Source organism: Melitaea cinxia, chromosome 1, assembly GCF_905220565.1.
Source record: "Melitaea cinxia chromosome 1, ilMelCinx1.1, whole genome shotgun sequence".
In the NCBI taxonomy this organism is placed as follows: domain Eukaryota; kingdom Metazoa; phylum Arthropoda; class Insecta; order Lepidoptera; family Nymphalidae; genus Melitaea; species Melitaea cinxia.
This window is the reverse complement of record NC_059394.1, coordinates 18,531,245-18,543,205: the sequence shown is the minus strand read 5'-3', so window position 1 is coordinate 18,543,205 and position 11,961 is coordinate 18,531,245. Positions and strand designations below refer to the sequence as shown.

The 11,961-nt window shown below is 37.4% G+C and overlaps 1 protein-coding gene across 1 annotated transcript in view; it reads right to left on the bottom strand.

Moving 5' to 3' along the window:
- Positions 1-210: 210 nt before the first annotated feature.
- Positions 211-11,961, bottom strand: part of LOC123658262 (neuroglian) — a 69,610-nt gene continuing 57,859 nt past the window's right edge. The window contains exons 11-15 of the mRNA XM_045593701.1: positions 9,882-10,043; positions 8,686-9,664; positions 2,603-2,810; positions 2,198-2,295; positions 211-411 (exon numbers count right to left, since the gene is read on the bottom strand). Coding sequence (XP_045449657.1) covers positions 317-411; positions 2,198-2,295; positions 2,603-2,810; positions 8,686-9,664; positions 9,882-10,043 — 1,542 coding nt within the window. The 3' untranslated portion in view covers positions 211-316. The remainder of the gene's footprint in view (positions 412-2,197; positions 2,296-2,602; positions 2,811-8,685; positions 9,665-9,881; positions 10,044-11,961) is intronic.

The window sequence follows — 11,961 nt, the reverse complement described above, 5'->3', positions numbered from 1 at the left end:
GTGCTTAGGTATAAGGCAATAACCGCTTATCAGGGCTTTAGTAATTTGGTATCATTACATTTCTTTTAAAGATCGCAATTGCAGTATCACTAAACCTACTAACGCTTACATTAACATTACAATACCATTGACTAAGTTCGAAGAATTACAAAGCTGAACTAATATCTTTCATATTGCATAAAGTTCAATAGCTCCAAACGCACAAAGTAACTTTCCTCCCTGCCTTCTACCCAAGCGCGGCAGCCGGTCCGGCGCGCCCCGGTGGTGGCGGTGGTGACGGTGGTGGTGGTAGTGGTGGTGACGGCGGTGGTGGTGACTACACGTAGGTGGGCGGCTGCGCGGCGGGCGGCGGCAGAACGCGCGCGCCCGGCACGTACTGGCCGATGAACGAGCCGTCCTCCGTGAAGCGACCTGCGACACGAACACTCGTTTACTGTACTGCTTTCAGACTGCCTAGTGCGAGTTTTATTCACAGAAACATGACAGAAACGCGTTTATACGTGAAGATTATTTTGCATGGGAATTTAAACGGTGCAGCCTAGGCGATAAAGAATAGTATACGATACACAATCGATACAGAGTCATCTAGCGGCAAACGCGAGAACTAGGTTGAAATGCCGAATTTCCCATACAAAATGAAGTTAAAATTTACGCCCGTTATTGCGAGACGGATTAAACAAATTCGCACTAGGCACTTTAATGTTTACGTGGATTTCACTCATTACAATGAAACTGTAATACCTTTTCGGATTTTATATATGACATGGACGACATTTAACTGAGGTAGGGCACATCAGGAAATTTCCCGCTCAATATATGGAGCGACCCGACTGGGGTATCTCGACATTACAAAAAATTACCGCTAAATAATACTATTTTTAAGCAGTGTCGTGTTCCTGTTCGGGAGTAAGGTGACCAGAGCTTCTGGGGGGGAATTGGGGATAGCGTCGGCAACGCGTTTGCGATGCTTCTGATGTTGCAGATATTTATAAGCTAGGGTAATCGCTTACTATCAGGTAAGCCAGTACGCTTGTTTGCCGACCTAGTTATATAAAAAAAAAATACATGATCCTCCCGTGACCATGGTTGGTGTGACTTTTAAAAAACTTATAAACCACGATAAAACCCTAAAAAGTTGTTTCATTTTAAAAACTGTGCTGCAACGTACAGACAGGGTGGGCTTGTACTGAGTTTAGTCAACGTCCCGCGGCACCATATTGATAAATATCAACGATTTATTGATACTAGAACAAGTATTTAAACTTACATTGCAAAATTATTATTATTGTAGTTATTTTTTCCATGAATTACAAATTAAAATTATTTTCGGAATATAACAATTAGGCAAAAATAAAAATTAGAATTATTAACATAAAAACTAAAATTAAAATGGGTAAAATAAAAAAAAAAAAACAAAATCATACCTCACAAAAAAAACATAAAAACGGCTCGTGCAGGCAAATACAGGATGATAAGACAAGGACGGAAATATGGTATACATCTATCTATACTACTCTTACGATAAATGCAAACTAATAAAAACGTAACGCTCTTGCCCATATATAAAATAAAATATCATATAATTAGAAACATTCACTGCAATTCACTCCGTATATATCTTTTATACAACCTAATTATCTTACAATTAGTGTGTACTTAACACCTAACCTAATCGCGTAAGTAGAGAGGACGCCTTGCTCGTGTCGAACACGCGGAACCTTCACTGCGACTATTTTTGAAATAGTACAATAAAGGTCTCTTGCATTGAGGGTAAAATGATTAAAAAAAAAAAATCAAAGGAAAAAAGAGATTCTAGGCACAACCGAATCAATAAAAAATGGTGGGCGAACACGAGTCAAAAATTCGTTTCAATCAATTACATTTTTTGTGATGCAATGGCACTACTTAGATTTAGCGACAGAGCGTATCCGGGTTGCGGGGAGAGGCAGGGGTAGGGGGAGGGTAGTTAGACGAGGGTCGCGAAAGCCTGCGAGGCCGAGTCCGGCTGACCGGAAGTGGGAGGGCGTCGCTTCCGCCCGTACTGCCCGATGAACGAACCGTCCTCGTTCATGCCCGCTGCAAAAACCATGCGTACAGACAAAGGACATACACACACACATGCGGTCATATGGATGAAAATAAAAAACATGCTTTTACGTAATGTTTGGCGGTTGCCAATGAGGAGGGATTGTCATACCTGTTTCTCCTTCGCCATATTCAGCCATGGAGTCCGTATCGCTCTCGGGTCCAGGTTTGGTCCCGCTGCTCATCGAATGCCGTGATTTGTTATCAAGTCTGAAAGTTAAACAAATTAATACAGTAACAATCGAGATTTCTATTCGAGTGGCCTTATTACAGGGGAAGGAGATATTATTATTCAAATATATGTGTCCGTTTGGTGGTTGTATTCGCCAGTCGTCGCGGGGTGTCCTTGAAGGCGATTTATTAGCAGATTGTCAATGTTGAACTTTTTGGTATCAAATGGAAGCAAAACTTCAGATAGTATATACAGCGTGTGACCACTGTGTGAGAGAGATGCGGTATTGGTTGCGGCGCGCCGCGCACACCAGCAGGGGAGTGAGAGAGACGGAGCGATACTGACGGGTGCGTGTACTCGTGGAAGGCGGCGTCGGGGCAGTCGGCGCGGCCGTGCGCCAGCTCGCGGTCGTGCACGTCGTACTTGCCGCCGCGGTTGCGGCGCGCCACGCACACCAGCACCAGCACCAGCAGCAGGAAGGCGAGCGCCACCATCACCCCGATGAACCAGCCCGCCGTCGCCGTCGCCTCTTCGCGCGGCCGCACGCGCGGGTCTGTCGACACGACCAGTTCATCACCGATTTATGTTCACGTTCTATTTTTAAAATTCAAGTACAGTGACTCGACTGCTGATAACCGAGAACTTTTAAGACACTGTGCGTGCAGGGGGTTTTAATATTTAAGTAATTCTACGGAAAATTAAAGACTGTCAAAAACTTTTTCACGTCTTATTGATCATTAATTTGACGAAAAAAATCTAGTCCAAAAGCCATTAGAAAAATTTTCGTAGCCTCAAATTATTATACCAGTTCTTAAAAATGAAACGCTCACACGCGTTTACTTAGTTTGTATATTTAAACTCGTATAATTGCTTTTTAAACTCAAAAGAGAAACAATCAGAAGACTCTTAAGTACGTACATCTGTGAAATAATCTTGATAGCTTGATTTAACAGACGGCACAACGCCATCTATTAGTAAATGAAAGAACTACATACATTATTCTTTATAACAAATCAATCACATCAATATTAATCTTTTACTTATTTCACCCACCAAGGAGTTGGTCTTTTACAGCATAGTAAGTAAAATAATCTTATACACTAATTACAAATTGCAATAAAGTAAGATTAAATAAAAAATAATTGTGTTTACTCGCAAAACGAAAAAATAGTCAAGTAACAACGCATTATCAAAGATTACTCAAAAAGTAGTTATCAGATCTCGATGAAATTTAAATGTGACCACATGATAAACTTCGGCTTTCGATTAAATTAAAAATCATTAAAATCGGTAAACCTAATAAAAAGTTATTGCGGATTTTCAAGAAGTTCCCTCGATTTCTCTGGGATCATCTCATTAGATCCTGGTTTTCCTATCATGGTACTAAACTAGGGATATCTTCTTTCCAACAAAAAAAAGAATCATCAAAATCGGAACACCTAGCAAAAAGTTATTGCGGATTTACAAGAGTTTCCCTCGATTTCTCTAGGATCCCATCATCAGATCCTGGTTTCCTTATCATGGTACTAAACTTGGGATATCTCCTTTCCAACAAAAAAAGAATTATCAAAATCCGTACATCCAGTAGAAAGTTATGCGTTATAATACAACGTAGGTCGACGAAAAAAGCGTCAAGTAAAAACGCATTATTATATAGCTCGAAAAGTAGTTGTTAGATCTCAAATAAATTTAAATGGGACCAATTGGCACACACCACCTTTCGATTAAAAGAAAATTTGTCGAAATCGCTCCACCGAGTCAAAAGTTCTGATGTAACATACATAAAAAAAAATACAGTCGAATTGAGAACCTCCTCCTTTTTTGGAAGTCGGTTAAAAAAGCTTAAAATACAAATGGAGTATTACAATTATGTTACAAAAATTTTTCGCTCACCATGACAATGTGGTTTAAGTCATGTAGGCTTTGTTAAGAGACAGCTTAAGCAATCCTTTTTTACATTTTAATGTTACTACTCGAGTTAATTATCAGGTCCGGCATGCTTTTCGATTACTTTGCCTAAAAACCATTTGGCGGGCGGTATATTATTAGTTTTTACAATAACTATGTCTCCTACGTCAAGTTCAGGCTTTTTACTTTACCATTTATTTCTTTGATTTAAATTACATAAAAATTCCTTTGACCATCTATTCCAAAACAAATTTACCATTTTTGAATCATTCTCCATCTATCTAAACCAATTACATTTTGATCAGAATAATCTACATCATTAAATATTTAACAAAGATTCACCTATTAAGAAATGACCAGGAGTCAATGGGAAAGGGTCGTTTGGGTTATCACTGAGAACACTTATTAGCACAAAATACTTTATTTTGTCGGGAAAAATAGAGCAAGAGTCGGTAAAAGAAAATGTTTTGAACTTACATAACACACACATCACAGATAAGAGAAGACGAGTTGTTGAAAAAAATTTTGGGAGATAGAAAACGAGCCGGACAGTGTCGAGAAAAGATTAACAGAAGATATGTAATATGATATAATATGATATGTACTATGTAAGAAATTGTACGAAGAAACGTACTTTAAGGCGAGAAGATGGAAAATTTGTTGTCAGATTACAATTTAAAACAATTGATCCAAAATATCAGTATGGTCAGTCATATGATATAGCCATCAATAAATTACTTTGGAGAGACGATTGAGTAACAACCCTACGCTTTCAAACAAGTACAATAGAGCACATGAAACAAGTGAGTCATGATGTTGACAATCTTAAGTGTGTCTACCTTCCACATCATGCTGTAGTGAGAGAAGACTATCAAACGACCAAAGTCAGAGTGGTCTTGAAGGCATCTAATAAAGGCGTTAACAATGTGTCTTTAAATGATGACCTTATGATAGGTCCTAGAATCCAACAGGATTTACGACATTTGTTACTAAGGTGGCGTAAACATCCAATAGCTATGATTGCAGACATTGTAAAAATGTATCGGCAGGTAATATATCCATGAAGACGACACTGATTTCCAAAGAATACTATAGAGACCTAATTCTGAGTTACCAGTACAACACTTCAAATTGTTAACATTTGGTACGGCCTGTGCCCCATATCTAGCAGTCAAGACCTTACAGACATTAGCAGTTCTGGAAAAGGATAAGTTCCCAGTGGCTGCACACATTACTAAAAATGATTATTATGTTGATGATTTGATGACGGGGTGTGAAACAGAAACAGAAGAGGTTCACAGAGTTTTTTTTTTCGATAAACATACTTTACATATATAAATATATATACATATATGTAACACCCAGACTCGGGGTGGAAATCGAATCCACAACCCCGGAGCAGAAAGCAGGGTCACGATGAAGACGGATAATAATAATAATAATAATAAAATAATAATAAATAAAGTAAGAGTTAGAAATAATAAACATAAATTTTCGTTTTTTTATTTTCAGAGCAACGCAATCAGTTTATTTTAAAGAAATACTTTATACATATAATAATGTTTAAAAAATAATTTAATATTAATATGAATAGACACTTTAATAAAACTCAAACTCGAAAACCGTTAGAAAATTATCATTTATATAATATCAATATATCAATACGAGTATTCGAAAGCTTTGCTTCATTCGTTATAGTAGTCGATTTCATCAGTTTCTTCTTGAATTGTAGCATCAGGTTGCTGCACTGCATCTGCAGTTCGATTGTTATAGACGAGGTCATTCAGGAGGTCATACTGACCACTCACTATAAAAACATATAAATAACTATCATTATTAAGAACAAGTAGAAATCAATATGTATATCAGTAATATAAATGTGGGAGCGTATTGTTCTTGTGTAGTCATCATATGATATATTTAGATAATTCTGATGTGTACATTCGACAAATTGTTGTATACATATTTTTTTTACAACAGGTCGGCAAACAAGCGTACGGCTCGCCTGATGGTAAGCAATCACCGTAGCTTATAGACACCTGCAACACCAGAAGCATCGCAAGCGTGTTGCCGACCCTATCCCCAATCCCTGCAGGAGCTCTGGTAACCTTACTTTAGCTGTGATCTTCTGTTAAGTCGAGGTACTACACCAGTTGGGCTGATTTTGAGCAGGATATTTCTTACCTGATTTGTTAAATCAGATCGAAAATTTCGTGCTGTGTGGCTACGGCACTAAAGAATTTAGTCACCCCCTCTCTTCCCGTGGGTGTCGTAAGAGGCGACTAAGGGATAACAAGGTTCCACAACCACCTTGGAACTTAAGAAGCCGACCGATGGCGGGATAACCATCCAACTGCTGGCTTTGAAATACACAGGCCGAAGACGGGCAGCAGCGTCTTCGGTGCGACAAAGCCAGTACTGCGGTCACCAACCCGCCTGCCCAGTGTGGTGACTATGGGCAAAACACATGAGTTCACGTTATTTTTGGCGTAAACTTGTGGAGGCCTATGTCCAGCAGTAGACTGTATAGGCTGTAGTAATGATGAATGATTTCCTGCCTTGCCCTATCTGTGTTTATTCGTTTGTGTGTATTCGTTTATCTGTCTGAAGAAAAGTACTCGATTTTTTTTTTCAGGAGTACAAATCTATATTAATTAATATTTGTAGAAATAAAAGTGCAACCTCCATGAAATAAAATAAAATTTAAAACAATCCAAATCAACAAATAACTATTTTTAGTCTTGGAGATTGCACTCGTAGTGGTTAATGTGAAGGTAGTTTGTAATTTTTTTTGTCCAAAATCTAATGATTGTGTGGTAGTGAATAACTGCGAATGTTGAAGTAATTGACTGAAAATGTGTTATGAATATATTAAGTATTTACAAATGTTTCAGTGTGAGTGGATTTTTTTAATAAATTATTTATAGTGTTGTTTACTGTTAAATTCTCATTTGCATGTGTCAAAGTGTAATGTAAAAAAAAAAAAACAATTTAGGTGCATTCATATATAAATAAAAATAAAATGAAACAATAGTTAAATACCTGCTTCGACGATTCGGCAAATCCCTGATAATATGTCTCCCAAGAATCCATGATGACACTTTATTGCAATTGCATTAAGATATTTTTTTTTTACACAAACCTATGAAAATTAATGTAAACATTGTACGAATCAACAAAAACCGTAAAATCCACCAAAAACGAATATGCACACTTAGAAACAATCTTCCATAAATTATGGTTAAAAATTGTTTTGATAATTGAAAACTTATTTCAGACGTCTAACACTTTAAATACAGACTAAAAAAATGTAAGTTTTTTTAGCAGTTTATTTATGGGTGTTTTGGGTTAAGTAAAGGACAAACTAGCATAAGGTGAGAAATAAAAAGATGATTGTTAAGTATGAACGTGAAAAACATACGAGTTAGCGTACCATGAACAATGCGGTAACAAGTTATTGGATAAATAATGTCTGATAGAGGAAAACGACCATAAAAAAAGGGCAGGGGAACGACGTTTATGATATTTTGGGCAGATAACCTCCATATTATGTGTTTGGCAAAGAGGTAATTACAAACACTTCAGGTAACTCATTTATACATATTTTCTTGAATATTACCCTCCACAGCCACTTTAGCTCTAAGTTTGGGCGAATTTCTCCTCAGTAATCTCTTTCATAACAAAAGAGAATTTTGCCCAGCTAATTAATGTTTGTTTCAATATTAACTTAGTGTTTCCATAGAAATTAAATTATTCGGAAATCAGATATTAGTGTTTTTCACACTATAATGCATAAGAAATTGCTAAACTATTTTAGTTTCGAATGTTTTGGTCTAACTACAAAACTGACCTTAATTTTTATTAGACAAATTTGACTAAAGCCTTAAAAGTCAAATTTTAAATCGCTTCAAAAAAAAAAACCGCTTAAATAAGTTGTTTTCCTGAGATATTGAATAACATTTCAAAAAGGCACTACTGCAAGATTAATTGCCAATATTACGATGAAATAGACTCCTAATCATAAAAATTTTTGACATTTTTTAACCGACTTCAAAAAAGGAGAAAGTTACTCAATTCGACCTTATATACTTTTATTTTAAATGTATGTTTGGGGATAACTTCGTCGTTTATGAACCGATTTTGATAATTCTTTTTTGTTGGAAGGAGATATCCCTGGTGTGGTACCATGATAAGGAAAACAGGATCTGATAATGGCATCCCAGAGAATTCGAGGGAAACTGACGAAAATCCGCATAACTTTTTACCGGGTGTACCGATTTTGATGATTTTTAATTTAATCGAAAGCTAATGTTTATCATGTGGTCACATTTACATTTCATCGAGGTCTGATTAAAACTTTTGGAGTAATCTTTAATAATGCGTATTTACTTGACTATTTTTTCGTCTATCTACATTGTTTTACTTGTTGATATAATTGAAGTCGGTTTTTTTTCGTTTGCCTGCAAACACAATTATTTGATCAAAACTAAGGGCCTCGTATTACAAATATTTGCAAAAACACTTACCAATATTAGTGTCGACAACTTTAATTTCACTGGTGCTGAAGTATTCTCCGTCATGGGCGGTGACCTTAACTTCATACTCCTGTCCTGGCTCCAGACCCGTTAAGATTACATAATCGTCCTCGGTAATCTCATTGCTCTGTAACCAGTCTGGGTGACCTTTGAGTCTGTACCAAGCGACAAAGTGAGATCCAGCGTGACCGTCCAGTGAGGGTATCCATCTGACTAGGATATGAGCTGTTCCTTCCTTAGCTGGTAGCGTACTGGTTTCGAACACTGGTATATCTGGGACCGCATTGACCATCGCTTTGGTGGTTTGTTCCACATAGTACCTATCGCCTTCTCCGGCCTTGGTCTTTGCACGGATTTCGATTCTGTACTTTGTGTTTGGTTCTAATCCAGCCAACTTTGCGCGGTCGAACTTGGGGTCGATCTCCTTTTTCCTTTCTTGCAGAGGTCCCAGCGATGTTCCCGTGACTTTCTGGTAGTAGATCTTGTAGCCGGTTAGAATTCCGTTTTCGTCTAAGGGTTTGTCCCATTTGAGGAGCATAGCTGAGGATCCGATTGGGTGGACTTCAAATGACCTGACTGTTCCAGGCTTACCTTCCGGCGTCACGAAGCTAAGAGTTTCACTTGGGGGTCCGTTGAATCTTCCGTTATAAACGAGGATTCTGGCATTGTTTTTCTTAAAAGGCTTAAATTTAGAAACTAAAGCACTAGACGCGTCAGCTTTAACAAAGATTTCTTTCGGTCGGTCTTCTTCTCCGTCGGTCCATGTTTGGATTTTGTATCCTTTGAAGTGACCTCGGACAGTTTCAGGAGCTACAGGGTTCCAACTCAACAGAGCAGTGGTGCCTGTTGTTACTTGTACGAGGGTAAAGTTCATGGGCGCTTGTGTAGGGACATCTTCACCGGACCAACCAATAACCTCAACTGGCGCGACGTTAGAAGTTCCTTTGGAATTGACTGCAATAACCTACAAATAAACATGTAAAATTTAACAATATTATCTTGGAAACGTAGATATAAAAAAATTTTTATATCTACCTTCCTTAATATAAAATTTTGTGACACTATGCTTATATATTAATTTTAGTTTGAAACTTTCTCATGTAAGTGAATTTCTGAAACTGTGAGAAATCAAGTTCTTTAAACATAAACATGTGTGGATATTATAAAATACTATAACTTACTTTGATCTTGTATGGTTGGAAGGTTGGTGTATTAGGCACTACAAGTTCAGTCTGCTGCCAATCCCTAACTTGTTCCTCAGTCCAGGTCTGGCCTGTGATGTTACGTCTCCACGACACCAAGTAGTAGAAACCAGGGCCGTTGTGTTCGATTTGTGGCATTTTCTGGAAAAATTAAAACAAAAGAGTTTAAATGGCTTCATTAACATCAGGGACTTGGTGGATAAACGAATTTTAACTATTAACAACTACTAGTGGTCGCCCAGAGGTCGAAATTCGACCATAATTAAAAATTTAAATAAAAGATAACCAAAAATTTCATTCATCGTCGGTCACTTGTTTGAGACGGACGTGCTGCTGGTATACTAACAATAAAAAGAAAAAGTGCATACGATTTACTTCCGTAGTGTAATAAGCAGATAACTTGTTTTGCTGTGAAACTAATCTGTGTTAAGTTAATCGCGATAGTAACATCTAAGCGAGGTTTCTCTTTCTGGCATCGCATCTGTCGGCCGCAGCGGTGCGGTTTCCTCACCACCTCACCGCTAGACTAAGAGACAACAAATATTTTTTGTTTTCCTCTAACTCCCAGGATCTTATATTGATAATGTCTTTGCAAAGAACGCCACCAAACAAATTCTTATCGGACGGTGACCTGTCAAAATGTGATGAACAAATCGATTACACCTATTCTAGAAAACGAAAAGTACCCCATGATCCAGATATGAGTGAACTTTTTGGCATCTTTGAGGAAAGGTTCAAGCAGCAAATGGTATTATGGAATACAAATATTAATGAATGCATCTCAAACTGTGTTGCTACAGCAGTAAGCTCGGCTATGTCTACAGAGCTATCCAAAATATCTACATTGTTAAGTGATATCAATAATAACATAGTCAATTTGAAAGCTGAAAATATCAAAATAAATAATTCTATCACCCTATTTAACAACCGTTTAAATGAATTCGAAAAATCATTGAATTTCTCGTCGGATCGCCTGGACGAGTTTGATACTCGTATCAAATCATTGGAGAGTGGAACAAAGACATCTGTCGACTGCGAGGGTAAAATATCAGTCCTTGAAAATAAAATCTTAAACATGGAACAGCAGGCAAGGGATTGCAATATTGAAATTTCTAATCTCCCGGAGCGACGCAGTGAAAACCTGTTGTCTATATTAGAATGCCTAGGAAACGAAATCAAACATCCTATACGTTCAACGGATATTGTAGCCATTCATCGAGTACCTCATGGTGATCAAAAGGATCGAAGACCAAAAAATATTGTTGTTAAGTTTACCAGTAAACTAAAACGCGACAATGTACTGGCTGCGTGTCGCACCATGAAAGGCTTGGACTCAGCAAGGCTATCCGTATCAGGATCACCAAACTCTGTGTACATAAACGAACACTTAACATTACACTACAAACTATTATTTCGCCGGTGTCGTGAAGTTGCTAAGCAGTGTGATTATAAATATGTATGGATTAAGCATGGCACAATTCTCGCTCGCAAATCGGATACATCGCCCGTTATTGCTATTAAAACATCAGCTGACATCTCCAAGTTCAAGTAACATCTTTTCTTACTATTTACAAGTAGAGGGTTCGCACTCCTATAATAATATTTTTATTTTTCCCTTAGTATATATAAAGCTTTGTTATCATGTAATACGTGTCGTTGTGTTGTTTCTGTATTGTATAAAACTATTATATTACGTCTCTGTTGCGTTCAATGCAAACATAGCTATGAGTGGCTTGAGTAACATGTTTACGTCTGCTTTTGTTACTGCTTTCAGGGCGTGCTTATTGCTTTATTACCATTGTGAACTTGTAGTGGTGGGCTTGTACCCTTATAGCAACGTAATTATTTTTTATTTATTATATATAAAGCTTAACTGTAATATATTTATCGTACATAGTTTTTTGTTACTTTTAATTGTTATACGACTATTATATTATTATGTCTCCGTCGCGTTTTATGCAAGCATAGCTATTGGTGGCTGGAGTGGTGTGTTTACGGTTGCTTTTGTTGTGGCTATGCGTCTTCGATTAGTATTTTTTTACTATGATGAACTTTTATG